The 27,847-nt window shown below is 42.2% G+C and overlaps 1 protein-coding gene across 1 annotated transcript in view; it reads left to right on the top strand.

The window, feature by feature from the left end:
* Spata5 (spermatogenesis associated 5) overlaps positions 1-27,521 on the top strand; it is a 167,845-nt gene extending 140,324 nt beyond the window's left edge. Inside the window, 1 exon segment of the mRNA XM_042055936.1 lies at positions 27,174-27,521. Coding sequence (XP_041911870.1) covers positions 27,174-27,350 — 177 coding nt within the window. The 3' untranslated portion in view covers positions 27,351-27,521.
* Positions 27,522-27,847: the final 326 nt, after the last annotated feature.

The raw sequence follows: 27,847 nt of genomic DNA, 5'->3' as shown, positions 1-27,847 counted from the left end.
ATTGTCGTGTAGACCAGGCTGCCTCAAACTTGTCTGCCTCAGCCTGCACCTCCCAAGTGCTGGGTTAAAGGCCTGCATTACCACACCTAGGCTTCCAAAAAAGACCAGATGTGAACTGGAGTGTCAACCCTGCGCTAAGGTCAGAACTCACAGATTAGTAGACCTTTAGACTGCCAGGCTTACCGCAGGGAGAAGGACACTGTGAGTTGCATTGAGGCCTGACTGACTAACCTGTGAAGAGGGCAGGTCTGTGTGTTAGTCACTTAGCTGCTGGGCTTATTTTCTCAGACCTGCTCTAAAGGTTATTAAGACTCATTAAGACTTTATCTGCATGATGCCCTTTGATTCAACACTGACAACAAAGCAAGAACAATACTGAAAACAGTGGAAGCCACAAAGATGTCCTTTAGCAGGTGAACAGGCATATAACCTGTGATACATACAGACAGTGGAATATCATTATACATTATAAATAAGCAAATTATTATGCCAGGAAAATACACACAAGAACCTCAGGGGCATGTTACCAAGTAATAAAAGCCAATCTGAAGAGGCCATGTTTCATGATCCAAATATAGAGACTATGATTACAAATAAATGGCATTCTGGAAAATATAAGAGAGAGTAAAAAGGTTTGGGAAGGAAGGAGTAAGAAGCCAGAGAAAAAGCATTTTTCAGGACACTGTTATGGTTTGAATATGAAATGCCCCCACCCCCAAGCTCAGATGTACTCGGGCATTGGGGCCCATCAGTGGGAGATGACTGAGTTGTGATTTTAATCTATGAGCAGGTTTATAGTCTGATGATATGGGAGGGGAAGGGATAGGCAGTGGTATCTGGTTGGAAGAAGGAGGCCACCTGAGGTTGTGTTTGTTCCCTAGCCTGTTCTTATCCATCTCTTTGCTTCCTGGCTATCCTGAGGTTCGTAGCCTCCAGTCACATGCCCTTAGCACCAGGATGTTCTACCTCACCACAGGCCTGCCTCACCATTGACTGAACCTTTCAAAACTAGGCAACAAAACAATGAGTCCTTCTTTACATGATTTCTTTTAAGTGATTTGCACAGGGCCAAAAAGTATGACTAATAGAAACGGTGAAGCTAATGCTGTCTAATAGAGAGTACACAGTGAACTCTGGTGTAAGCCGTGAGCCTGGGGGACAGTCAGTATGGCCTCAGATATACCAGTGTGTACTGTTGGGCAGGGCAGATGAAGAAGGGTGCTGTGCCTATAGGGTAGAGGACATGTAAGGATTCTGTGCTTAGCAATTGAACTACTCTAAAAAGCACCTTTTTAAAAAAATGTAGAGGGTGGGTGAGAAAGTTAACGACCTCTCTCTGTCCCCATCTCCACTGCCAGTTTCCCACAGTCTTCTCGCTCAGCTTTATCTCTTCAGTGTAGCTGATTAAGCCTTTTCCTACCCTTTGGATTCTTAGTGCCACAAAGCAGATAGATGGCCGCAAAGTTGATTCTGATGGGAAGAAACCTATCTTTCTAGAACTGCTATCTCATAACTAAGAACTGCATTCCTGAGGAAGAATTTGCTATCATTTTAATGTATGGTCTACTTCCTCTGGAATGCAAGTGTACTCTACTCACGGAGGTCCAGTATGCCATGAGTGATTGGCCTATAAAAACAATTCAGGAAAGTCATTCTTCATTGTTATCCCCCAGATGCCATTAGCCTGGGCCAGATGGTCTTACAGAACAGGGCTGTAAGGCTGATCTTTAAGAAGGGTTGGAGTAGCTGAGGACAGTTTCTTAAAGAAGGCAGCCTCATTTGTTCAGGAGCTAAGAATTACTAGAATTATTCACAAATACATGACTGAAGGGTCAGAACAGAAAGATTGGAGAGAGGGAAGAGAAAAGGGGTAAAGGCACACCACCATGTTCTCTGCATCGTGGTTTTGAGGCACCTGCTGGTGTGCTTTACAAGATTTTCTACATTGACAGAGTAAGAAAAACAGTGCTTTGGTTTTTTTAAATCAGAGACAGTATATAAAAAATATTTGCTTCCTAAGAACCATAGCCACATAAGTGTGTCACAGTCTTATGATTGCTTGGTTTCTGAAGCTATGTCAGTAAAGGTGCTCTGTAAAGGTTTTACTACCCTGTAATCGAAACACCATGTGCTGAAGAAAATCTTTCTGAGCACCAGCTTTCTAGTTTTTATAGAGTGAGACACTGGGTATTATTCCGATCCAGCATTGGGCTACAAGGGATGCCAGAGCAATGTGAGATTCTGCTTTAAGTGAGGAACATTTTTAAGTCAGTCTTGGCCCCTGAGTAATGCCATGGTGTTGATGGTTAAGTAGTAGTTCACCTCATAATCTCTCATCCATGTGAGTGTACAGAGATGCTAGAGTGGAAATCGTATCTTTCGAATAATTCTTCTGTTACTGCCATTTTTTAATTCAGGTAATTTAGAAGAATTAAAAACAATTTTTCTTATGCAGAATCTCAAGTGAAGATCAAGTCAGTTCCATAGGAAGATTTTACTACATCCTAGGGAGGTAACCAAAGTCTGAGGAACCAATATGGACCACAACCTGTTTTGTACTTCAAAAGCTAGAAACAGAGTTACATTTTTAAATAGGTGGAGAAAAATCAACAGATTTTGTCACACGTTATTATGGTTAGGGTTTCTGTTTCTGCAACCAAACACCGTGACCAAAAAGCAAGTTGGGGAGCAAAGGATCTATTCAGCTTACTCTTCCACATTGCTGTTCATCACTAAAGGAAGTCAGGACAGGAACTTAAGCAGGGCTCGATTCTGGAGGCAGGAGCTGATGCAGAAACCATAGAGCTGTTAACTGGCTGGCTCAGCCTGCTTTCTTATAGAACTCAGGACCACCAGCCCAGGGATGGTACCACCTACGCTGGTCCCTCCCCTATTGATCACTGAGAATATGCTTTAGAGCTGGATCTTGTGAAAGCATTTCCTCAACTGAGGCTCCTTCTCTCTAATGACTATCTCATGTCAAGTTGACACACAAAACTATCCAATACACATGTTAAAAAATGTGTGAATTTCAAATATCAGTGTCATAAAGTTTCGTGGGAACACATCACACTTGATCTTTGCATCCTCACCGTACTTCACCTGTGACACACTGCAGGGACAGTGCTTATAGGAGACACTGGTTTCTTCCCTAAGCCAGATCTGCCCTATCAAAAAAGTGGCAGAATCATTTTGCCATCCACTGATCTTTTCACCATTCCCTACCCTCACCTACACACTGGATTTTTCTTCTCCCCTCCCTTTGGCTTCCCATGTGTACACACATGGACACATCTCATTCTTTTCGCATTGTTTACAATTATAGTGAAATCCTTTGTGATTCTGCAGTAAGTACTCAGAGGAGTGGTTGTGTGCCTCCCTCCCTGTGGCTTTCCTTCCCTCTATCTTTATGGAGATTTTCTAAGGTGGCTCCTTTTTTCTCCAGCATGTTTTTGTTTTCAGGGTGGGAGTTAGATCCGGATACGGTCTTTTACTTCCATGGAAAGTTCTGTGTTAGTATGTGGTCTCATTTTTAACCTACTTGCAGATGCCCAGTTATCTGAGATCGCTTTCACATGGACTGAGGTTAAGCTTTATTTCTTTTGGCTTGTCCCTCCCTCAGCAGACACTACTTCCTCTTTGCCTTGAAAGGACAAAACGATGTTCAGCTGTCTGGGCTTTGGCCCAGTATTTGATTTATACATTATTTAATTTCCTCCTGAAAATTGGAAGCAGGGCTCTCAGGAATGGAAGTGAGTAGTTTTCGTTTGTTTAAGAACACTTTTAGATTTAATATAATCAGTAGTAGATGTCAGCGTGATTGGGGGCGACTTAAGGTGAAACAAATACAGGTTAATACAAAGGAAAAGTATATGCCAATAGAAAAGAGCTGAGGTTTCTGAATCACTGCTGCTTAGGTTGTCTGTACCATACTTGTGGTGTGCTGGTTGGGTGGGTGTCCTCTGGCCTGGGTTAAGTTGCAGTTCCAGAGCCTTTCCTTAGAACCACTATTGCCTCTACCTCCACAACTGCCCACACCAGTATGTGAGTGCCGAAATGATTGGAAATTTTTGTTAGTGGATTCAGGAATTAACATTCCGTGCTTCCTAAGGGATTGGGAGTGGCATATTCCTCTTGACAGATTCCTCTGAGGTTACAGCCTACCTCCTCTTCACCACCTACATTCCTAAGGATCTGGAACACCTGCTGGCTCCACCTTCCTGATGGGGAATGTCTGCTCACACCTCCCTCCCCACACTGCTGATCCCATCTCACTGGAGCTCTTTCCTGCTGGGAATCAGTCCTAGCTAGTTTCCCTGTCCTTGCCCCATCTGCCAGGTAACCTTCTGAAGACCTTCAGGCTTCATGTTCCTTGGTTTTCTTTTTCATACAGCCCCCATTCCCTAGTATGGAGATGAGCTTAACTGTTCCCAAGGTTGTTTCTTGGACATGCTTTCTCCTCAGTGTGCTCAGACTTTGACATTGTGTCACAGCATTGTCATCAACAAAGTTCATACATGAGAGCAGGGGCTGGGGAGATGATTCAGTCAGTACAGCACTTGCCGTGCAAATATGAGAACCTGAGTTCAGTTCCCTGGCACCCAGGTAAAAACTAGGTACAGTAGTGGTACATGTCTCTACCCCCAGCACTAGGGATTGGTGAACTCCAGGTTCATTGAAAGATCCTATCTCAAAAGATAAGATGGAGAGCAATTAAGAAGGACGTGCATTATGCATATACTTACACAAGCATACATACATCACACACACAAAATGGAAATACTTTAAGGCTTATAATTTTGTATTGATGTATTGAGGCCCATTCATAGCAGTCTTTGCCTGCATGTGACCCATCACCCACAGATTGGACACACCAGTGTGGCTGCACTTTTCCAAGTGCCAGCACTGTAAGCTTAGAAGAAGCCTGCAGATGAGCATAGTTGAAAAACTACTCCAGCCCTAGCCAGCTGCTTCTGACTTTCTTAAAGGTGGTCTAGCCTCTACTGCTTCAAGATGGTCTACCCTCTGCTACTTCTGTGTATCACACAGACCAACTTCCCAGGGAGTGAACACCACCTGCACATCATCATGGTCCTTTAAAGCTCAGGCCCTGAAGAGCTCCTCATATATGTTGCTCAGCTCCCACCACATGCTCCCTACTCATCTGCCTCAGGGCAGTCTGCTGGATTAGAGAGAGAACAGTTGCTGTAGGTGGGCATGTGGGCATCTAAACCTGGGGCTACCACATAGCTCTTGTGTGATTTGGGGCCATCTCTTCAAATACATTATTAGAACCTGGTTTGTTGGTTTTCATTTATTAGGTGTGTTTATATCTGGAGAAGATGCTGTCTGCATGATGGATTGTTGGGAAGCTTAGGTGAAGGCCCGGGGCCCTTGAGACTTCTCACCACCATGTGGTGGTGCTATCAGTAGTCCTAACTGTCATTAGTACTGTTCTCCTTTAACAGCATTCCGTGTTTCTCATGTCAGCCACGTTGTTACACATTCTGAACAGGCTTATTTTCCCATCTGCATTCCACAGATATTGAGGTTTTCCTTCTAATCCACTTCCCATGAGTGTAACACAATGACTTGTCACAAAATTTTTCATAAGTGGATTCAGGTGAATAGAATAACTCTCCCCAAGGGAAATGCTGTTTATATGGTGCTTGTACAATTCAGAGGTACAAAGTTTACAGTTGTGTTTTCTCTTACGTTAGTATACTGAAGCTTGAAACAAATCAGCTTTTTAATTTACTACTTTGTAGTTAAATTTACATCTGTTCTGAGTAATTTTATTTTTCTTTTGAGATACACTTGCTGTGTAGCTCCAGTTGTCCTGGAACTACAAAGTTGGAACTGCTTTGTAGACCAAGCCAACCTTAGACTCACAGATAGCCACATGCCTCTGCCTCCCTAGTGCTGGGATTAAAGTGTGTACTACCACGCCCAACTAGCAAATCTTTTAAAATAACCACGTTGGTGCCCATTAGATGGCTCAGCAGGTAAAGGTACTTGCTGCCAAGCCTAAGAACCTAATTTCATTCTTGGGACCCAGTTCCAGCAAGTTGTTCTCTAATCTCCACTAGTGTGAGTCTGTCCACCATCCTAATACACACACTCAATTACATATAACTTTTAAAAGAACTACTTTATAGTTGATTTACAAATGCTATCAGAAGTAAAATATTTGAGATAAGATATATCCAAGCATTAAGTTACTTTTTAGTTTGTTTTTTTATTTTATAAGGTCAGCCAGCTTTTAAATACCAGTAGTTTTTCCATCTACATATTTTTTTTCTTAAACAAATGTTGTTTCTTTAGCATATTTCTGAAACATTACTTTTCTGCTTTGGAGAAGTAACACTTCTTCACAAATCACACATGGCCAACTAGCTTGTCATCTAAAAGCTAAGTCTGTAGATTAGGCTCTGCTGCTGGTTTGAAGGCTCTGTTCCCACAAGTCTGAACTTGTCTCAGGACAGAACCCACTTGGATTTGGCATACAGATCAGACAGAAGTACATATTGACATGGAGTACCTTCTTAAAAGTACCAGCATGCCAGCTGCTGAAGGGGTGCTGATCAGTGCTCAGAAAGGCCGCACAGCAAAGTGGTGGGTCAGGACCTGGGGCCTACTTGAGGTTCACACTGAATCCACACTGGAACACTTGGAGAAATTACTTATACCCACTGTGGAGTGTAAACAGTGTAAAAGTTGAGATCTTTATTTAACATTCATTTAGTCTAATCCTATTTAATTGCTAGAATTTTTTATTTTCTGTGTTTAATGCAATCCAATTTTGTAGAACTCCTGCCAACCACAAGCATTAAATAACTAGTCACAGGCAACTCTTTTACTGTTGTATAGTTCGGTAGTGCTGAAGTTATTTTAGTTTTTGCAAAATCCCTCTTTTTAAATTACTTTGTTTTATTATTTTGTGTGTATGGGTGTTTTGCCTTTCTGTATATCTGTGCATCACATGCCTATCTATGTTCATAGGTGTGGTACATAAGTGTGTGATCATCTGGAAGTTAGAAAATACACCTGCACATTACCATGTACATGATAAGTCGATGTGGTCGTACCACACTGGTTCTAATAACCCCTAAGCAAGACCGTTCTGAGCTTCCTCTGTCACTTTCTAAGCCTATTGTTGCTGCTCCAGAACTTCTGAGCTCAGACTAAGCTGACCTGAGACAACCCTGAGCCTCATTAGCATGGCTTCTGCAGCAGACTATCTGCAGCCATGGTGAGCCCCAGAAGACTGACTAACTCTAGTAGCCATGCTAGGAGAAAGACCAGGTCAGTGCCGTGTGTTTGTGTGTGTACGGTGTGTGTACGGTGTGTATGTATGTATATGAAACTCCTTGGAGAGATGTAGAGACAAACTGTGCCTAGAGCTGGCAGGCACAAAGCCTTGGAAAACTGGTGAGAAAAAGAGGAAAGTGGGCAGGTGGGGATGATTTTTGAAATTATCTTTTGTAAAATTTTGGATGAACCGTAAATAAAAAATAGATTGAGGTTGTGACAACACCCACCCCCACCTCTAAACAGTAACATTCTAGACAGGAAGCCACCAAAGAGAACACTAAAAAGTATGATGGAGATGCTCTCCACAGTTGATGGCTGCTGGCAGAGGTGTGGGATGAGAAGGATTCAGTTCTGTTTAAGGGGCAGGCCACTAAGAACTTGATCATGCTCCAGCAAGCAGAACAAAGTGAACTTTTTTTTTTAACATCTTTTGGAGAGGTCACAAGGAGAGCAGACATGGAAGAACTGTGAAGGGATTGTGATGGGATACATGATGTGAAACTCCCAGAAGATAAATAAAAATGTTATGAGGGGGTGCAGGTGGCACACGCCTTTAATCCCAGCAGTTGGGAAGCAGATCTCTGAGTTCTCATCCATCCTGGTCTACAGAGCTAGTTCCAGGACAACCAGTGTTCCCAGAAAAGCCCTGCGGAAGGGGCGTCATATAGGCAATTCATGTTCAGTGAAGGGGAACATTTAACTAGGTTTGGCTCTTTGTCCTGTTTAATTGTCTTGACACCTGGCATATAAATACGTCTTAAGAGAAAAGGGAAGCAAAGGACTGGAAACCGCTCAGATGCCTCTTACAGGGGACTGGGTTGAATAAGCTGCAGCTCTGAAGGGAATGAGACACAGTTGTACATATGATTTGAAGTGGGCTCTTGGGTACATTGTTATCTAAGAGGCAAGGCAGAGGAACATGTAAGATCATGTGCTAACATTTGCCTAAGGAGTTAGGAATAGGAAAGCTTCCCTTTAGAGACAATGGCCAAAAACTAGGCATGAAGGCATACACATGTAATTACAACACTTGGGCAGTGGAGGCAGAATCTACCCAATACAAGAAAAGAGGTAACTCCCAAAAGTTGTCATCTACACGTTTGCAAAAACATACACATAAAAAATGTAAAAAAAAATTAATGTAGACATGAGAAAATACATAGGCCATGAACCAGTCCCTTTAACAAAGTGGTAAGAGAAAGATGTGAGCTATGCTAACTCGGTGCGGTAGATGTGAGCTATGCTAAGTCAGTCTAGTAGATGTGAGCTATGCTAACTCAGTCTAGTAGATGTGAGCTATGCTAACTCGGTGCGGTAGATTTGAGCTATACGCACTCAATGCAGTATGCTGTAACTATTTTAATCCCAACTCAAACATTTGTTGCTAATTGGCAAGATTTTAACACTGATTACTAAATCACTGATTACTGATAATATTAAGTACTTTTTACACTTTTTAATGTGGAAAGTATTATTTTAAAGTTTTGGTTATGTACTAAAGTATTTAGTAATTAGATATTCTGATTCTGGATTTTTTTTTTTTTTTTTGGTTTTTCGAGACATGTGTTCCTAGGGATTAGGAGAATGAAAATCAGTTGTGAATATGTCGGTGTAAAAGCTGCTCACAGGTGTACGAGTGTTCTCTGTGTTCTCTCTCTCTCTCTTTCCTCTCCTCTCTTCTCCCCTCCCCTCCTCTCCTCTCCCCTCCCCTCTCTAGCCCCAGCAGGCATGTGTGGGTGTGTAAGTTTTTTATAGTTAAGTACTAGGTTTCCATAGTGTTTTCTCTCCCTAAATGGTCATTGATAATTTAAAAGAAAGTGGGTTATGTAGGCAGAGTTTTTCTGTGTCCCAGCAGTTGCTTCCAAATAACCACAAGAGACTTAATATTAATTATAAATGCTCAGCCAGTAGCTTAGGCTTGTCTCCTGCCAACTCTTACAACTTAAATAAACCCATTTCTGTTCATCTTGTGCTGTTCCGAGGTTTGTTCACCTTATGAACTTCCATGTTGCTTTTTCCAAGCATCTGGCTCAAGACTCTCCATACTATGCCCTTCTTCCTAGCATTCTCTCTGCCCCCAAAAATCCTGTCTTGCTATTGGCTGGCCAATCATCTTTTTATTAACAATGAGAGCGGCATATTTTCACAGTGTACAGAGGATTACTCCACAGCAGGGTTGGCTTCTAGAGCGGGTAGAGTGTTGTGAAAGACATTTGCTGTCATTTCCATCTACTCAGAAACTACAACATGCAGTCAGAGGTCTTTTTCTTGGGATGCTGTCCACTTCATTCTTTTTAAGTTCTGTCAACATGCATTTCTGATTATATGTGTAATCTTAATTAGTTTTAAAGACTGTTTCCATATAAAATTTCTATAAGCTTCCAAACTGAAAAGCCTCACTTTAGAACTTTGGAATCAGTCTATTTTGACCACTTCCCCCAACAAAAAGATAGTTGGCACATGTCTGCTTTTTATGTAGACATCTCTGGTTGCCAAGGAAAAGAATGAATTTAACATAAAGAAGCTGGTACTGACTGTGACACATTAGTAGAATTAATTTCAAAAGAATATCTTAGCTTTTTCTATATCCTCCTAAAGAATTTTCAAAGTTATTGATTGGTGTCCCTTGAGGATTTTCAGCCTAATGAATTGAATGTTGTCTGTGACCTAGAAATCACTTGTATGGCCCTGGTGTTACAAGGACAGGTAGAGTCCTAATGGCACACAGAACACTGGTTTTTTGGAAGTAAGCACTGCTTTCGGAACGGCATAAATTGCAATGTGGCATACAACACTTCACTTTGAAGCCATTTGTCACCAAAGCTGTAAGAGAGGAAGAAATGTGTAAGCAGTACGTGTTGGCAGATGCACAGAGAAGCCAAAGACCTGGCTCTGGTCACCTGTCCAGCCAACCCAAGGATCTTATTCCCACCCAGGAAACAACTACCTTGTCATCACAAAGTGACAGCACACACTTTTACTTTATAAGTGCTCACATCAGGCCAGTCAGTACTTTTTATGGGATTTTTGGTCACTTCAACTGTTGAGATGAGGACTTTTTGGTGCCAAAGCAGTGATCTGTAGAACACAGGAAGTATGCATGGTTGTATTTGCCACCACAGAGCGGGGAGAAAGTACAGAGAGCAGTGGATGAGGACCAGTTGTAGTGGCATGCATCTACAGTCCTCCCTATTCCCGGGATTGAGACAAAAGGCTCACTTGAGGCCAACCTGGGTAACACCGTGAGACCTCTCCCCATGAAGAAAAACAATTGAGAGAATCCTTGGTGACATTCTGGGCCCTTCTTGCAGTTGGCACTCTGAAGCTCTCCACCCCCATACTTAGTTTATAGTAGACCCAGTCTGTCCTAAAAATTCCTTCTTTAATTTAGGTTATATTTCTGTCCCTGGCAGTTAAATCCTAGTACAACACAGATATAACAACACAGATATAACACAGATATAAACAACTACTTGCATATATTTGGAGAAAGAAGTTGAAGCAGAAACTAGAGCAGCTGGCTGAAGGGTGTGCGCAAGTGCAGTGTGAGGTCACACCTGAGGACCTTTTGAGTACAACTTTCCTGTTTTTGTATTTGCAGTGCAGTTAAAGACTTAAGGATTTGGATTTCTTTTAAAATAAAATAAATCACAAGTATTGGTTTAAAAAGGATTTAAAAATTCATAATTCTGAGGTTAACCCTGAACTTAACATAACTTACATGGGAAGATTTAAGTATAGGAGAGGTCAAAATCTACAAATACTACCAAAATGAGGAGTTGTCAGAAAGATGTTCAGAATGTTTTGTTTCAGCAACTAAAATGTTTTATGGCAGGCTTCTTTTATTAAAGGTACAACTGTTGCGTTGCTACCAGAAAGGTGTGAGCTTAGCAGTCTGGTTCATTCAAATGATTGGCAAATTCCAGAACTTGGCAACTGCTTGCACTCTCACAATAGAGTTAAATTATACCACATCTTCAGAGCACTCTAGTTCCCTGGTGAATGTGAATATGGATATCCTTACTTCAGAGAGACTAGAGTCGGAAAATGAGCAGGGCGGACTGATGAAGAAATGGAGAATCTCTGCTTGCTTTCACGTTCTTCATTTGTCTTTATACAACATGTCGAATACACTGGAGATCAGTAGTTTTAGCCATATCATGATCCCTGTGTCCAGTGAGTTTATATTTCTATGGAAAAGATAGTTAAGAACGTTTACTGATCTCTTGCCAATGATCCTCTTTTTTTTTTCTTCTCTTTTTCTGTGGTTAGAAATCTGAGGAATATTTACCTACTTAAAATGCTATAACATGCATGGGTACAGGCCTAAGAGTTACTCAAGTTCACTTAATTTTGTATGTTTAGATTTTTAGAAATAGATAAACAGTATGTCCTAAAATTCACTCTGAACTCATCAGAGACAACAGCTGCTGCATTCCCATTACGCTAGTCCATCTTTATATTAGTTGTGAGGGATGTTCCTTACCTGTTTGTATGCTCACGAGCATTCTTAGGCTTCCTCACCATTGGACCTCAGAGCAAACCTTTTCATTAGGATTCTTGAGAAGTTTGAGTAGGCAGTCAGGAAAGACCGTTAGTTTGCTGTCCATTTCGTACTCAGTGGCCAAAAGAGAAAAGTGGGTTTTGGTTAAGGCTTTTCTCCACCTGAAGATCATTCAAAACCCACTTTGGGCGAAACAGGACAATACTGGAAATGTCCCTGAAGCTTGTTATGATCTTTGAAATTATGTCAGTAACTATCATTTTTATTGTTAAAAGCAGGAACTGGATTTCACTGTTAGGCTCTAACTCAGTGAAATTGGAGACTTCCTTTTTCCTTTTGAGTAGATATTTAGAAAATAGAGTTTAAAGTTTAAAAGACTTAACAGTTTTCAGATGAGACTCTGGGTTACTAAATGTGTATCTTGTTACCAAATCAGCAAAACAGGCATGTGTGTGCCTTCCCTCTCTGGTTATCTCTAATTACACATTGTTAATGCCGGCCACTTGTAAATTCTAATCTTACCTTGGCCAGTGATTTGGTTTTACAAATCCCTTACTATATAAAATTTGTAATCTTAGTGTCTACTGCCCTAGCATTTTTTTATTTGAATAAAGATAGGATATAAATCTTTCCAGTAAAGATCCAAATAAATGCACTAATTTCTGTGTATGAACAATTGTAGAAATTTTCAGGACACAGAAAGTAGAAGCTAGGGAAGGAAAAACTGCTCAACTAACTTTTTTACTCTGTATTCTCCAGCCTCAGTAATTACAGGCATGTGGATTCTGGCCCAGTGGGGTAGAGAGGGCTTGTGAGTCAGGGCAGCATGAATAGTGCAAGCTCAGGATGCTTGCCATTAATCCAGAAAAGAATTTCAAGACAAGCCAGTATGAAGCAGAGTTATTGTATATTAAAATAAAATTTAAAGGACTGGGAGATGATGTAGCCTGCAAAGTGCTGGCCAGGTATGAATGGGGTCCTTTATGAAGCTGAGCACAACGGCACATATTTGCAATCCAGAGTTGTGGGAAAGAAGCATGCAGTTTTCTGGAGCTTACTGACAAACCAGCTTTGCTGAATTGATGCACTCTAAATTCCAGGAGAAGAACTTGTCCTCAAAGAAAATTTATACATGTTGAGGAGTTGCTGAGTTGGCTTGGTGGTTCTTCCTAGAGACCCAGGGTCAATTCTCAGCTTCCACATGGTGGCTCACAACCATCTGTAACTCCAGTTCCAAAGAATCCAAAGAATTCTGGCCTTCATGAGTATTGCATACATGTGGTACACAGCCATACATACATGCAGGCAAAACAACCTTTCACATAAAATAAAATACAGCTTTAAAAATTTAATGTTGAATTGTAGACAGATTTTTCTTTGGCCTGCCAGCTCATAAAAATGACATGGAGACCCATTTTAATTATGAAAGTTCATCCAATAGCTTATGCTTGTCCCACTAACTTTTATGAACTTAACCCTTTTGTATTAATCTACATTTTGTCTCACGACTTTTTACCTCTCTTCCATCTTGCACCTCTTGTTTCTTCTCCATGTTCTCTGATGTCTCTTCCTGCACCTAGATTCTTCTCCCCTCCTTCTCTCTGCCCAGAAGTCTTGCTTAACCTCTTCCTACCTATTAGCCATTCAGCTCTTTTCTTTTAACCAGTCAGAAGGCACCTTGGCAAAGACACATCTTCACAGTGTACAGAAAGGTTATTATGCAACACTGAATAGCAATAAAAAAGGACACCTGGTGTCAACCTCAGAATCCATGCTTCTGCACACACCCACATGAACACATACATACATAACATCATTCACTCATACACAAAAAGAAGTTCCAACACTGATTTTAAGCACAGGGGTTAAGAGAAAGAGAGGTACTCAGAAAGAAAATATGACATACCCCATAGGTGTTGGTTTCTCAAAGATGAGTCTCAACTCACTGTCTTGAAAATAATCATATATTGGATTTTGACTGATTTTTGTTGGTTAGTTTTGAAATTGATATCTTGTAGTGGGAAGCGGCGGGGCTGCGTCCCGCCGCCCAGTTCCCAGCAACCGGCTAACTTTATCCCCGAAATAATTACACGGAAACTTGTATTCTTTTAAAACACTGCCTGGCCCATAGTTTCAGCCTCTTATTAGTTAATTCTCACATCTTCCTTTAACCCATATTTAGTAATCTGGGTAGCACCACGAGTTGTGGCTTACCAGGAGAGATCTTAACCTGCGTCCATCTCGGAGAGCAGCAGCATGGAGACTCCTATGGCGAATGCCTGAAGGGTCTCTCCAACTCTACTTCCTTGTTCCCACAATTCTGTTCTGTCTACTCCACCTACCTAATTTTCTGTTCTCTTAAAGGGCCAAGGCAGTTTTCTTTATTAATTAACCAATGAAAGAAACATAGACAGATAACTCTCCTCCATCATTTCCCCTTTTTCTGTTTAAACAAAAAAGAAAGGCTTCAACTTTAACATAGCAAAATTACATATAACAAAACAGTTATCAAGCAAGTATTACAGTTACAATATTTAAATCTATTTTATCTTTTATCATAACTAAGGAAAACTATAACTATTGAACCATTCTTCAACTCCATCAAAGACTCCAGAAGGATATAAGACTACCTAAGTAAACAAGAAGTAAGTAACTTATAAAACTCTAGAAATGACAGAGACAACTCGCTGCCTGGACAGTCACCCAAAGTTCCTCTGTACCGTTGGGGCATCCATCTTCGGGCTTCAGGCCCACAGTATCCAGCAGACATTTCCATGAAGCAGAAAAATTCCAAAGACAGTTCAGTCACTTTCTGCTGTGTCCTGCAGAACGTCTCGCAGACGCTTTCACGAATCAGGAACCCTGAGAGACCATCTCACCTTTAGGCAAGTTTAGCAGTCCTCTTTCTGTGGGTTCCTTGTGTCCAGTTTATGCAACAGTCCAGGCAAGAGCAGTTTCTTGCCCAAATGGCTAACAAACTCCATAAGTAGCCTCTTCGAAGCCCATCTTCCTCTTGAAGTAGATTGGTGCTGCCAGGAGCAGACGTGTCTCATTGTCATGAAAAACCCTAAGTTATTAAAACATTTAAAATGCCATATTCTGCAGTCTTTGAAAGATATGAAGAATGCCTATTTGAAATATATCTATGCACATCTAGAAAATCTAACATGACTACAAGCTTGACTATTATCGATGATTATCCATTAACAACCTATATTTCCTAATTATACATTACAGTTTTTAAAATGAACTACACAATCAAAATAGCTGAATCAAGATCAGAAATACATATACATATAACAAAATTGACCTTAAAATCTATACCAATGCAAATTCATATCTATATCATCTCCCCCTTTAAATGTAAAAGAACATTTATAAGCAATATTTGGGAAAATGGGCGCAGTTTTTTCTCTCCAAACTGCTTCCTGCTGAATGGGGGCGCTGTTATTTAGGTCTTTCATGGTGTAACCTGTGTGCTAGGTTCATCTCAGTCGGCAGTTGAGCGAAGTAATTTTTTGAGGGTGTTCACAGCAACCTTTCAGGAGGGCGTGGTCTATCATACCATATTGGGATAGAAGCAATCCACAGAGTCTCATCCTCTGTGAAAACAAAAGAAGAAACTCTTTTCCAAAGCATCATGTTCTTAGATCCAAATCCTGAAGTCATACCGTTAAGATGTCCATTCTGGTCTAGCCTGGCAGCCCATATAATGAAATGTCTCTCTGTACTTAGCTCCTTTACAGTCAAAAAAATCAAAGAAAACACAAAAAATACATAATCCAGACTCTCTGTGAATTTTCCATTTTTACGTGGCTTATTTTTACTCTATCACTTTACTTCTTTTAATCTATAACTATCTGTACTCTGTCTCTTTAAAGACTTTAACCTTTTTTTTTTTAAGGCATTAACTTTATTCTCTATATTTTCTTTTTCTCTCTTTTAAGCCTACGTGAGCCATTTAAAGGCCTTCTATGTCTGAATCTTTTCTATTGTGAATCTGTAATTTTTTACTATCCAGGAGCATTTCTTAAAAGGTTAAGCACTTCTTAAAAACTTAAGTTGCGCCACTTATAGGTAATACGGTACTGCCTGTTTACAGCCAAGTCTAAACCTTAACTGCGCAGTTATTGTGGTAATTACGATAGATCCTGCCTGAGATCAGCACAGTTCAGCATGGCGGAGCAGAGCCAAAGCCGCTACTGCCTCAGTCATTTGGTGTCCCTGAGCTGCACACAGTTACAGGTACACAGTAGTCCACATTGGAGCTGCACTCAGCAGTTTAATTTTGATACTGAGCGTGCAGCACAGAAACTCTTTTAATCCAAGTCACAGCCGAATCTGAGGCGCAGAGCACCGCGCAGTTTGAAAACACCTCTCTCTCTATGGCGGCAGGAATCCGCAAATGCTGTCCCGCTCGCCTAAGCCTGATTCCGCCATCTGCCCAGGTGCAGGCAGGGAGCAGTGAGCCATTGGCATGGTCTCAAAGTACTTTCTTTCCGATCCCAAGCTGGCAAGGTTTTTAAGTGGATTTAGTCACCACGTTGGAGCGCCAAACTGTAGTGTGAAGCGGCGGGGCTGCGTCCCGCCACCCGCCGCCGGCTAGCTTTACACCCGAAATAATTACACGGAAACTTGTATTCTTTTAAAACACTGCCTGGCCCATAGTTTCAGCCTCTTATTAGTTAATTCTCACATCTTCCTTTAACCCATATTTAGTAATCTGGGTAGCACCACGAGTTGTGGCTTACCAGGAGAGATCTTAACCAGCGTCCATCTTGGAGAGCAGCAGCATGGAGACTCCTATGGCGAATGCCTGAAGGGTCTCTCCAACTCTACTTCCTTGTTCCCACAATTCTGTTCTGTCTACTCCACCTACCTAATTTTCTGTTCTCTTAAAGGGCCAAGGCAGTTTTCTTTATTAATTAACCAATGAAAGAAACATAGACAGATAACTCTCCTCCATCAATATCTTCAAAGGGTTGCTGAGGAAATAAATGAGATCACAAAGTGGTCCCTGTGATGTACCTGACAGGATTATAGGTGACAAAGCAAAAATCTAGATCATGAGGAAGGAAACACAGGGTTCTTCACTGTAAGCCAAATTTACAGTCTTGTTGGAGATTCCCAAGAACGTCTGGGAGAAGAGTAAGGCCACACTTGAAGGTCATGTAGGCTGTAAGTATGGTTCACTGACATCTTGAATGAAATGGCTAGTCTTATACATGTCAGACGGTGGGTGCTATGTTGTAAGCCAAGACGGCTTTTTGGTTTCCTAGCTACCCAGACCCGAATAATCACACAGAAACTAGATTAATTGCAATACTGTTTGGTGGATGGCTTAGGTATATTTCTAGCTAGCTCTTACATCTTAAATTAACCCATCTCTCTTAATCTGTGTATTACCATGAGTCTAAGGCCTACCCTTAAGGTTCTGGCATCTGTCTCTTTTAGGAACTACATGGCGTCTCCTTGACTCTGCCTACTCTCTATATGTAGCTCTCTTTGGATTTTCTACCTACCTTTACTCTGCTAAGCCATTGGCCAAAACAACTTTATTCATCAACCAATAAAAGTCATACATATACAGAAGTACATCTCACATCCATCTTGAGTGAGTGTAATGAGTGTCGTCCAGTCAGTTGCTGATCATCAGGCCAGCACACAGGAAAGAGAATGACTGGCAATAAAGATGAAAACATAGCACACATTAAAACTACCTCAACAGCAGCCACTTCCATCCACGGTTGTGGAATACTGGCATAGAGGATCAGACCCTCCAGATTTATAAGGGAGTCCTGGAGCTACATAGAGCACCTGTCTCAAACAACAAAAACTCTGGTGCCAGCTTTAGGACTCTCCCAGCAAGCAAGATCTCATAAATGACACCGCATCATAGGATGTTCATTGTGCCCAGGATGATGGTGCTCTTTTACTCTAGGTAATGAATTATCTTGAGGACAACTAAAAAAGCAAAAGCTAGCTCGTGTGTATCTTCAGAGATAATAAACAGCAGGAGGTCTAATGTTCTAATCTAGTGTGATTTGGAAGTAAAACAGGGCTGAGCCTACAAGGCCTTCACAGAACTTGTAGGGAATAGCCATTTAGCACAGGTAACTCTAAATCTTGACAATTGTGGTAGTGGAAACAGTTCAAGCAGCAGGCAGTTAGTTAGAATCTGAAACCAGAGTTATTTGTGGGTCATGAAACACCTGCCGCTGAGGCACCAGTACTACACTGAAGGAAGACTAGAGAGAGGCCCGTGCACACCTTGCATTAACATGAGCTTTGGGTTTTACTGATGTGTTCCTTGGATCCTGCTGCCTTGTAGGCAGTCAGATTCTTTGAGACCAGAGAACGGGGCTCCTGCCAGCTGGTCCATCTTAGCATTGTGCTGGAGTGGTTCCTGCCCTGTTCATTTCCATGATAGTTTTCTTTTCAAAACCAAAAATACCCCCTCTTTTATCTTGTTATGATGGTTCCATTGAAAGTAGAAACACTTGAAATTTCATAGGAACAAATATTATTCCAGCTCTTTGCAGCCCAGAACTTCTGCAGGATACTTGATCTGTGTGTAAGTTTTCTTTTGTGTTTTCTTTTGTCTTGAGCCCAGGCTGGCCTAGGACTCACTGTGTAGACCAGGCTAGCCTCAGACTAAGTCTTTCTGCATCAACCTTTTCAAGTGCCCAGATCATGTGTAAATTTGAAAAAAACAAAAGCCATTGCAGGCATTTCCTTGGGAAAAATAATGAAAAGGTTTGCTCCAAAAGCAAAGTTATTTAACCATGTCCCAAAGACCTCAAGTTAAACCACCGAATGTTTTCCCCATCTCTGTCATTGGGTGTGAATGTGTGTTATAGACATTTTTGCTTTATTTTGAACAGAGTGCTATGCATGGCATTCTAAAGTATATGACTTTAAGCCCAGATGTAGCAACTGTGGTGAAGATTGTTTGCAAGGGAATTCAGCATAAGACCATAGTTAGGTATTATTACTCTAAACTTCAGTTCTTGCCTCACCACTTAGAAGTTTTTCAGTGAAGAAACATTTTAAAGGATAGGTGCTATGAACGACCCTTAATTAATTAGTTCCCTCTGCAAGGCAGCGTGGCTCCCTGAGCTGCTGGCGGCAGTGCCGGGCTTGCCTCCCTGTGTCTGTGAAAGCCCCACTTCAACTGCCCCTACTCTACTCCTACTGAGCCTGCTGCGCTGCCCCAGACCCACCTTTCAAGCTGGCCTTTCAGCGTCAGTTCAGCAGTTCAATGGCCCTCCCTCCCTCCCAGCGCAGGAGCATAATCTCCCAGGTAGCCTCCTTGAAGCACCTCCAAGAGCATGCTGTTCAGGAACAGCAAGACACCACTCTCACTGGGTTCCTAATCCCTCCGGCTCACAGGGGAAGGAGGGCTCAGGACTGTGAAAGTGAAAAGAAAAGAGAAGGGGGCGGGCGAGCCGGGACAGCACAATGTCCGAGCCGGTGCTCCAGCAGCAGCGCCACAGTCGGCGCCAGCTGCAGCCCAATTAAGCTCAACAGGTCACAGGTGTTCCAGACAGAAGACGCTTTTAACAAAACCACTTTCTGAGAATACAAGAATTTTTAAGCACCATGGCCTGTTTCTTTTGGTGGATTTTTTAAAAGCTATTTACTACACTTGAAATACAAAGAAGCTGAGATTAGGCCTCACTAGATGGTGTGCTTTCTTCCTGCCAAACAGCAGGAGTAGCACGGACAGCTTCTGGGCCATTGTGAGCTCATTGTGCAGCTGCAAGGGAAGGAAGGGGTCTCTCTTCGGTGCAGTCGGAAGCCTAAGGGGGCAACTCCACAGCTCCAGCACAGAGCAGCAGTATGTCTGTACCTTTGCACTCTGAAGTCACTATCACGCCGGTACGCTGGAAGTTGAACTGCCATGCATGTTCTGCATGTTTTGAGGAGTGCTGTTAAGAAGGCATGAGTTTAGCTATCAAGAAATACTTTTCCAACGGAGAAGGGTGGTGGTTGAGATGTAACTCAAGTGGTACAGTGCTTGTCCAGCATGAAGGAGGCCCAGGGTTTGGCCTCCAGCACAACAGGGCATGATGGAGTTTGCCTGTGATCCCAGCACTGGGGAAGTGAAGGCAAGAGAATCAACATTATCCTCAGCTCCTGCGAGTTCAGAGCCAACTATGATACATAAGACCCTGGTGGGTGGAGATTTGTTTTGATATACTAAAAATGTGTAGCTTGGTGATAGAGCACATGAAACACAGGCACTTCTTTTGCCATCAAATTTTTAAAAAGGAACTGGAGAGATGGCCCAGTGGTTAGCTGCACTAACCACTGTGTGGTTTCTAGCTCCCGCAGAGATAACAGAACTCCAGTTCCAGGGGATTCAACTCCCCTTTCTGACCTCTCAGGCACCAGACACACGCAGTACATATACATACATTCAGACAAAACACTCTTAGGCATAAAATAAACCTTTAAAAAAAAAAAAGTAGCTGGGCATGGTAGCACACGCCTTTAATCAGTCCTAGCACTAGAGAGGCGAGGCAGTCAGATCTCTGTGAGTTCTAGGACAGCCAGGGTGTAATGGGGGGGTGGGGGCTTTCCCATCTAAAGTCACCTTGTTCTCTTCTGCCCGTTGAGCCTGGTTCTGTTATCTCCAGATTACCTCTATTCTCTGTCCAGTCTAAGGTCTGCATGATGGCTCACTTATTGATTGTGTCACTTGGTGTTTAAGGCAGGAAGCAGATTCCCCACCCCCACCCCACCCTGCCACATCCCCACACATTCAACCTACTTGTGTGCATGTTTCCCTGTTTGTCTTGTGTTTCCCTTTGCTTGTCTGGTAGCAGAAAGCAGGTTCACTCAGGCCATGCCTGGAAATGGAAGCAACTGCTTGAGTTACTGTTTCTGATGCTAAATGCACCAGAAAAGAAGCCAGTTCCACTGTGAAGCTGAAACAAGCAATAAAAGAAAGGGCTCTAACACACAGGGGATAAAGGCCAGGCAACTGCCAAGCATGGTCAAGTTGTTTCTATTGACTACTTTTTACTAGACAGTGGTGACCTTGGCTTACTTATCACGTTTTTAAAAACCTTTACTGTCTGCTCAGAAGCTGTGTTGGTTTTAGTTTTTGCTGTTGTCCTGCTTCTAATTTACTGTGCCAAGACACCTGTCAAACCCTACTGCTCTGGTGGATTGGGGAAAGAACCAGAATTTATATATAAGAGATTTCATTTTTTTTCTCCCACAGTGAACTACAACATTATTTATTCTTTATGGCATTCAGAATTCCACACAATTGCTTCTTTTGCGCTTTTGCATCTAGAAGTGAAGTGATTAGATTTCCCAAGGTTCACTGGTCAACCACCTTCTTCTCATCTTGGGGCACTGCTTCACCGTGCAGCCTGCTGCAGCTCTATTACTGTGTGTTGCTAAGGGTACTGCTGCTGCAGAGCGCACACAGAAAATGAAATTTGTACTCACTTGAGCCTCTGTCTCCACTGCTGACTACTTTCCTCCCTGTTAGGTGAACCTGGTAATTTGTAGATGTTTTTAATAACAGAGTTTTCCTCTTACGTGTCCATCTCAAATTCACTCTTTCACATGGTATTCCTGTTTGTCTTGTGTTTTTGTTAGGTCAGCAGATATATTTTAATTGCTAAATGAATGGAAAGAAAATTTATGATATATAGACATCAAATAAAGTGTGTGGTAGCTGCCAAAGTAAACATCTTAGTCTGGAGCTGACAGAAAGAGCTCAGCACAATCCGATAGTTTCTGTCTCACTTTCTTATTCCCACAAACACGTTTTCAACCTCACAGCAAGGCACGTATGAAAGATTAGATATTGTTTAGTCAAAACTGAATGAGAATATTACACACTCATTTTGTAGCCTATTGGCAAAAGCCACCCCACCTACACACACCGTTCTGACAGCTTGCTGATAACTCCTTTAAAATATGTAGCCTGCAATATCGGTGGTAAGGGCAGGATGCTGAAGAAATTAAGGCTGGCTTCTAAAATCCTCTTTGCTAAAGCAGTTAGAAAACTCAAATGGCCAAGGATTTTCTTTCTGAGCAGTAATCTAATATTCCTGACTGTGAGTCAAAGTCATCCATTTATCTACACATCTTTTCAGCAGAGTTCTTCTGTGGCCTCATGGAAAAAGGGAAAAATTGAAATGAATCCCAGTGACTAAAACAGTCCTGGATATTGTCTGGTTTGGGGCATGATGGGTAATGTGTGTGTGCTTTGTAGAAACAGTCAGGTGGTCAGTCCAGATCTCACACAAGTTCGTCTCATTGGATTTTCTTTTTTGGACTTTATTATATAAACAACCATACAATCATAGTTAGACTGAAAGCCTTTCCTTGTCATTTCTGATTCCCAGAGAGACATGTGGGCAACTTTATCTGAGAAAGTGTGCTCACCCTCCCAATGCTTACTGCAGGAAGAAGGCCAAGGACAGGTTCCTTGTTACAGGATTCCTTCCCCAGGGGGAATATCTATCTGCATGTTTTGCTTTTAGCAAACTTCCATTTAAGCCCTCCAAACTAATATATATTACTGTACTTTTTTTGCAAAAATATCCCTATCCCTGTGTGACAAATCTTGATAACCTAAATACCCTCAGAACACACTTGTGTTCTCAACAGAGACGCAGAAGTGACTGAAGCCGTAGTACCACTCCAGACCAAAACACAGCGTGGTAAGAAGCAGTGTTTGTCGTTGATTCCTCTGTTTCAGAAACTTAAAAATATTATTGATAAGAGCATGTACAATACACGTAAAGGCTCTACAGACCCTGACCACAGTGCCATAGCTGGACATGTAGAACTGATGATAGTTACAGACATGCTCAGTACGAAGCATGAGTAAGGGAGAGCTATGGCTCTTGTCTGTCTCTGTAGTCCTCTCCTTAGCTCCTCAGAATATCTGTCCCCCTTGCATCTGCCCTCAGCCCCTTTCCTTTGGTCTCTATTCTGAAATACAAGAGAACAGAGTTTGAAAGGATATAAAATGGAAAAGAACTGCATCGATGGCTTTGAGCAAGTTTTCTGGCATAACCATGCTAAAGATCACCAGTAAGGACCAACAAGATGGCTTGTTGCTAAGCCTTGACAACCTGAGGTCAATCCCCAGGGCACACAAGAACTGACTTTTACCCTTTGTTCTCTGACTTCCACACTTGTGCTGTAGCATGCACACACCACCTCCAGAAATAATAATCAAATATAATAAAAAGCTTTTTCCAAAGGAAACAGAAAAGGTCAGTAATAAAACAACTTATTGGTGGTCTGCTAAAATTAGGAGAGGAGAAGAGTTCTGTGGGAAGCACTGAGTGTCTTATCTGATCCTAGGTACTGTATTAGATTGACTGGCTAATTGGGTGCCTGTGGAACCCCAAACCAGGCACATGGATTTGTTCCTCCAAGACAGAACTTCCTCACTTGAGCCTTCATGTAGTAGACGGATCTAAGCAGCTCTGAGGACCCTTCTATAGGGTATTGGGCTTGTCCATACAGGTGGAGATCTAGTGGTTTGCATCTCAGTTCTGCTGTCTTGGAGATTAGGCTGTGGCTAACAGTTTAGAGGTTTAGTCCATTAGCAACATGACAGGAAGTGTGGCTGCATGCAGGTAGCAGACATGGTGCTAGAGAGGTAGCCGAGAGTTCTATACTCAGGCAACAGGAGAAGAGCTACACTAGTCTTGGTTTGAGCATTTGAACGCCGCCCCCCCCCCCCCCCCGTCATACTTTTTCCAGCAAGGCCATACCTCCTGAGTACCACTCCCTGTGGGCCTATAGGGGCCATTTTCATTCAAACCACCACACCTGGGGACAAAACACTAAGATAAGTGGGTTAGGGCAGACTGAGCAGCTGTCATTGCTGAACTGCAAAGTCCGTCAGCTTCCCTTCCTCTACCTGTTCCTGGGTGGAACAGAATGTGTTTTATGTTGGCTTAAATTCTTTGATAATGGAGTACTAACCATTGATATCACCCATGTTGGCTTAGTCCATGGAGCTGAGCTGCATTTTTTTCTTTTCTTGAGAAATATGCTATCTTGGAAGTCTTGCCAGGATGGTCTCTAGAACAGAAGAGGAAACCCCTGGTCATGAAGTATATCCATTCCAGACACACCCTTTATTTAGGTTAGAAGAAAAGAGCTGGTGATCACAGCACTTCTCCTTTGGATTCCTACTGGAGGTCTTTTGTGAGGAACAAGTGAAAAGAAAGAGGACCTTAGTGCCCGCTCTGTCAGCAGGTTGGGTTAAGGGCTTCAGGGGACTGGTATCAGCAGTTTTGCTGCTATTGGTGACTTCAAAAGCTCTTTTCAAAATTATCCTAATTATCCTTTTTTTGGTTCCTGAAGCGATAGCACACATGGAAGTCAGAGGACAAATTTTAGAAGTCATTTCTCTCCTTCCACCATGGGCTCTAGAAATTAAACTCAGCCTTGTGCAGAGAGACTTTTACCACTGAGAGACCTCGACAGCTATCTTTGCTCACTTCTGTTTTGTCTAATCAGACGTGTGTGTGTGTGTGTGTGTGTGTGTGTGTGTGTGTGTGTGTGTGAACTCTTCACGCTTTGGTTTACAAGATGACAGTGTCTTCTTTCCACACAAAATACCGTGATTTTTCCTTCCTGGCAGTCAACCTGTGTTTATCCTCTGCTGGTGTGTGGGGACAGGAAGACAGATACAGTTCCTCACACCCTGAATCTTGTAGTTGACCTTCTGTAGTTGCTGCCCGGAGCAGCTAGCCCCTTGGTACTGACTGAAAAGTGGAAGCCTGGCTAAGGAATCCATACTGTCCTATTTTTGGTTGTATATTGCTAAGTAAATGTGGTAGGAAAGCAAAAGATTAGGTTTTTTTTTTTACAGAAAGAATTATGTAATTGCTTCTTCCAAGCATTCCTTATGGTGATAAAGAAACAAGGTAAAAGTTGTCGAAGTAAGTGCTAAACTTACCAGTAGGAAATAGAGGAGCAACTCCTTCCAGAGGTGTCTAGTTGGTGCATTGTGGTAATATTTTATCTAGAGATGAACTGAGAACCATGAGTTGAGTTACCAGAACACCTCATAAAGCTTGCAGTTTACTCCTCTGTATTGAGCCACATCCGTGGTTCTGTGGCAGCATGGGGCCATCAGGCCAGGTCTTCAGCACCTGTCTCACAGTGTCTTCCTTTAAAGGCTCTACAGAACATTCCATCTAATCCAGATATTTCAAAGTTCTATCCCACAACATAAATGAAATTTTATTAAATGAAATTTATTAAATCAAGGCCACTCTCAGATAATGATACATAGTAAGAACCTCATGTTATAAGCATTTAAGCAGCCAGAGTAGTCATTTCTTTCTATCCCAGTTTAATCGTTGCGTGCTAACAAGATCAGACCATTGATTCCCTTGCCTCAGTGCTATCTATCCATCCACCTTCTGACCATGAGAACCAGAACTTACAGGTTCTAAGCATCCTTTTTAGCATCTCTTTTCTTACCGCATTCCCCTCCCCAACACCACATCACATATGTTTCTTGTGGTTCAGTACATGCTTTAGTCGGAGTGCAAAATCTGAGCATCAGTAACAGCAAATAAAGGAGTAAAGAAATAGTGTCTATCTAGCACTTAAGGGAGATACTCAAAATAACTACGTGCTGGGCTCTGTGTTTTCTGGTATAAGACTCGGGTGAGGTAAGGGAAATGTGTTATGGACCCAAGGCCTAGCACTTTGCTGTCCCTTATCAAAGAGCCACACCCTGGAGATATTCCCTGCACTTTGAAGTATGCGGAAGGGATACTCCAGCACCCAGCATTCCCTGCTTCTCCAGTGACACTTCAAACCTTGTCAAGATGAAAGATGTGCTTCTTAGGTGAGGTCCCTCACCTCTCTTTGTGGAGGCTCAAATTTCCACTGAGATCACCAGGGAGCGTTTGCTGTGTTTTCTGCCTTAGCAATTTGGTGGCCACTCTATTGTCAGAAAAGCATTGACATCATGTCAATGCAGTTAGCTTATATGCTCATTAATGAAGCCCAGAACTAATAGTTACATTATTGGAATTTGACAAAGCCACTCAAATCAATCAATCCCTGCCTTGTGTGTATGTTTGAAAACCGTCTAAACTTGCTGCTGAATCTCCTAGAAAACTATTCAGCTGCTTCGACACCATTGGCCCAGCTAACCAGAGGAACCATTTGCAGTAAATGGGCAGACTGTGTGGCTGCGTGGCTGGAACCCTTTCCCTGCCCTTTCATTCACCTATATAAGGTGTGGTTGGTATTGCTCATTGTTTTCCGTATTGCCCTGAAAATTGAAATCCTCTTCTTGTCCAGTAAGCTTTTTCACCACATCAATACAATTTGAAATGACAGTGGCCTGGGCCTGCTTCAGCTCTCTGAAATACAGAGAACCATTCTTCCGTAGCATTTCCCTCTCACATGCTCACCTTCCCTCCCTGAGGAAACAGTCCACTCCTCTGATATTACCAGGAGTCAAGATGCTGCCTATTCTGATCATACAGCAAAGCAGTGTATAAACTTTGTGCCTGACAAGAGTGCTGATTAGCAGTCCCACTGTGCATCATGGTACCTCTGCTAAGGGTTCCTCCTTCCAGCTCACAGGCCATCCTGTGTCGGGAGTGGGGATAGGAGTAGGGTGGCACATCCGATCCACACAGTTAACAGGAGATGCTGGTCATTCATCTTTGTGCTGGTTCTGGTCTGCTCTGGAAATAACACTCCGATGTGGTTGCTTTTTCTACTTGTATGCTTAAAGTAGAGGGTTTGCCTAACATATGTAAGGCCCTGGGTCCATTTTTTGTACCATCAAAAACCAAGCCTTAAGTTGAGTAACTCCCACAGGGATATGCTCATTATGCAGAAGTCATACCACGTGTCAGAAGCTATACCCAGTATGAAGCCTCATCAGCACAGCTGCCTGAATGTGACCTGAACAAGGACAACACCTATAGACAGGCTAACATGGAAAGCCCACAAGACCTCAACTGTACACAGCAGCTAAACAATGCTGAGAGCACCCAATTGGTCATCCAATTCCTAATGGTCAACCATGAAAACATACATACAAATAAGACTATACAGACTGAGCAAGTTGTATGTACATATTTAGAATCACACCCCTAGCCCTGTCACACACACACAAAGAAAAGAGGCTGTGAACTTGAAAGATGGGGGCGGTATATGGTAGGTTTTAAAGAGACAAAGGGAAGGGGGAACGATGTAATTATAGTATAATATCAAATGTAAAAGATTTTTTTAAATGTCACACTACAGATAATATGTTGAAAACAGTTTGTTGACAAAGGAGTGCTTAACTACATTCTCCCTCATTTTACTTGTTCAATTTCAGATCATAGCCGTCTGTAAGGAGGCTGCTCTCCTAGCCCTGGAAGAAGACATTAAAGCTGACCGCATTATGAAGAAGCATTTCACTCAAGCCTTGAGCATTGTGACACCTAGAATCCCAGAGTCACTGATGCGCTTTTATGAAGATTACCAAGAAAAGAGTGGGCTACACACCATCTAAGAAATACATACTTATATGCGTATATTTTGTAGAGAAAAGTTTGCAAATTTTGTCTCGAGTGTTTACAGTTTCTTAATAGGTAAATGTTTGAAATATCCTCATTGGAGTTGAAGAGCCTCACCTAAATGTTTTTGAATCATTCAAGTACAATAAACATACCTCTGGGCATGAGTTCAAACCATCTTGATTTTCAACAACATACATTCACCTCTTGCGTTATTTCTATACTCCAGAATTAGCCAGGTCATTGCTTTAAAGATAGGATTTTATGATGCCTAGGTTGACCTCCAACTCTGTGTATAGCCGGGGGTGACCTTAAACTTCTGAGTCTGCTGCCTCTGCTTCCCAAGTGCTGGGATTACAGATATTTTCCACTGTGCTGTTTATGCAGTGTTGGACCTTGAACCCGGGACCTACCCAGAGCATGCTAGGCAAGTCTACCAGCCAAGCCACGTCTCCGCTCCCAAATCTGAATGTGTAGTTCTCGCTACTGTTGA

This window comes from Arvicola amphibius, chromosome 11 (assembly GCF_903992535.2).
Source record: "Arvicola amphibius chromosome 11, mArvAmp1.2, whole genome shotgun sequence".
Taxonomy (NCBI): domain Eukaryota; kingdom Metazoa; phylum Chordata; class Mammalia; order Rodentia; family Cricetidae; genus Arvicola; species Arvicola amphibius.
The sequence above is the reverse complement of the archived record's forward strand: the minus strand, read 5'-3'. Positions and strand labels throughout refer to the sequence as shown.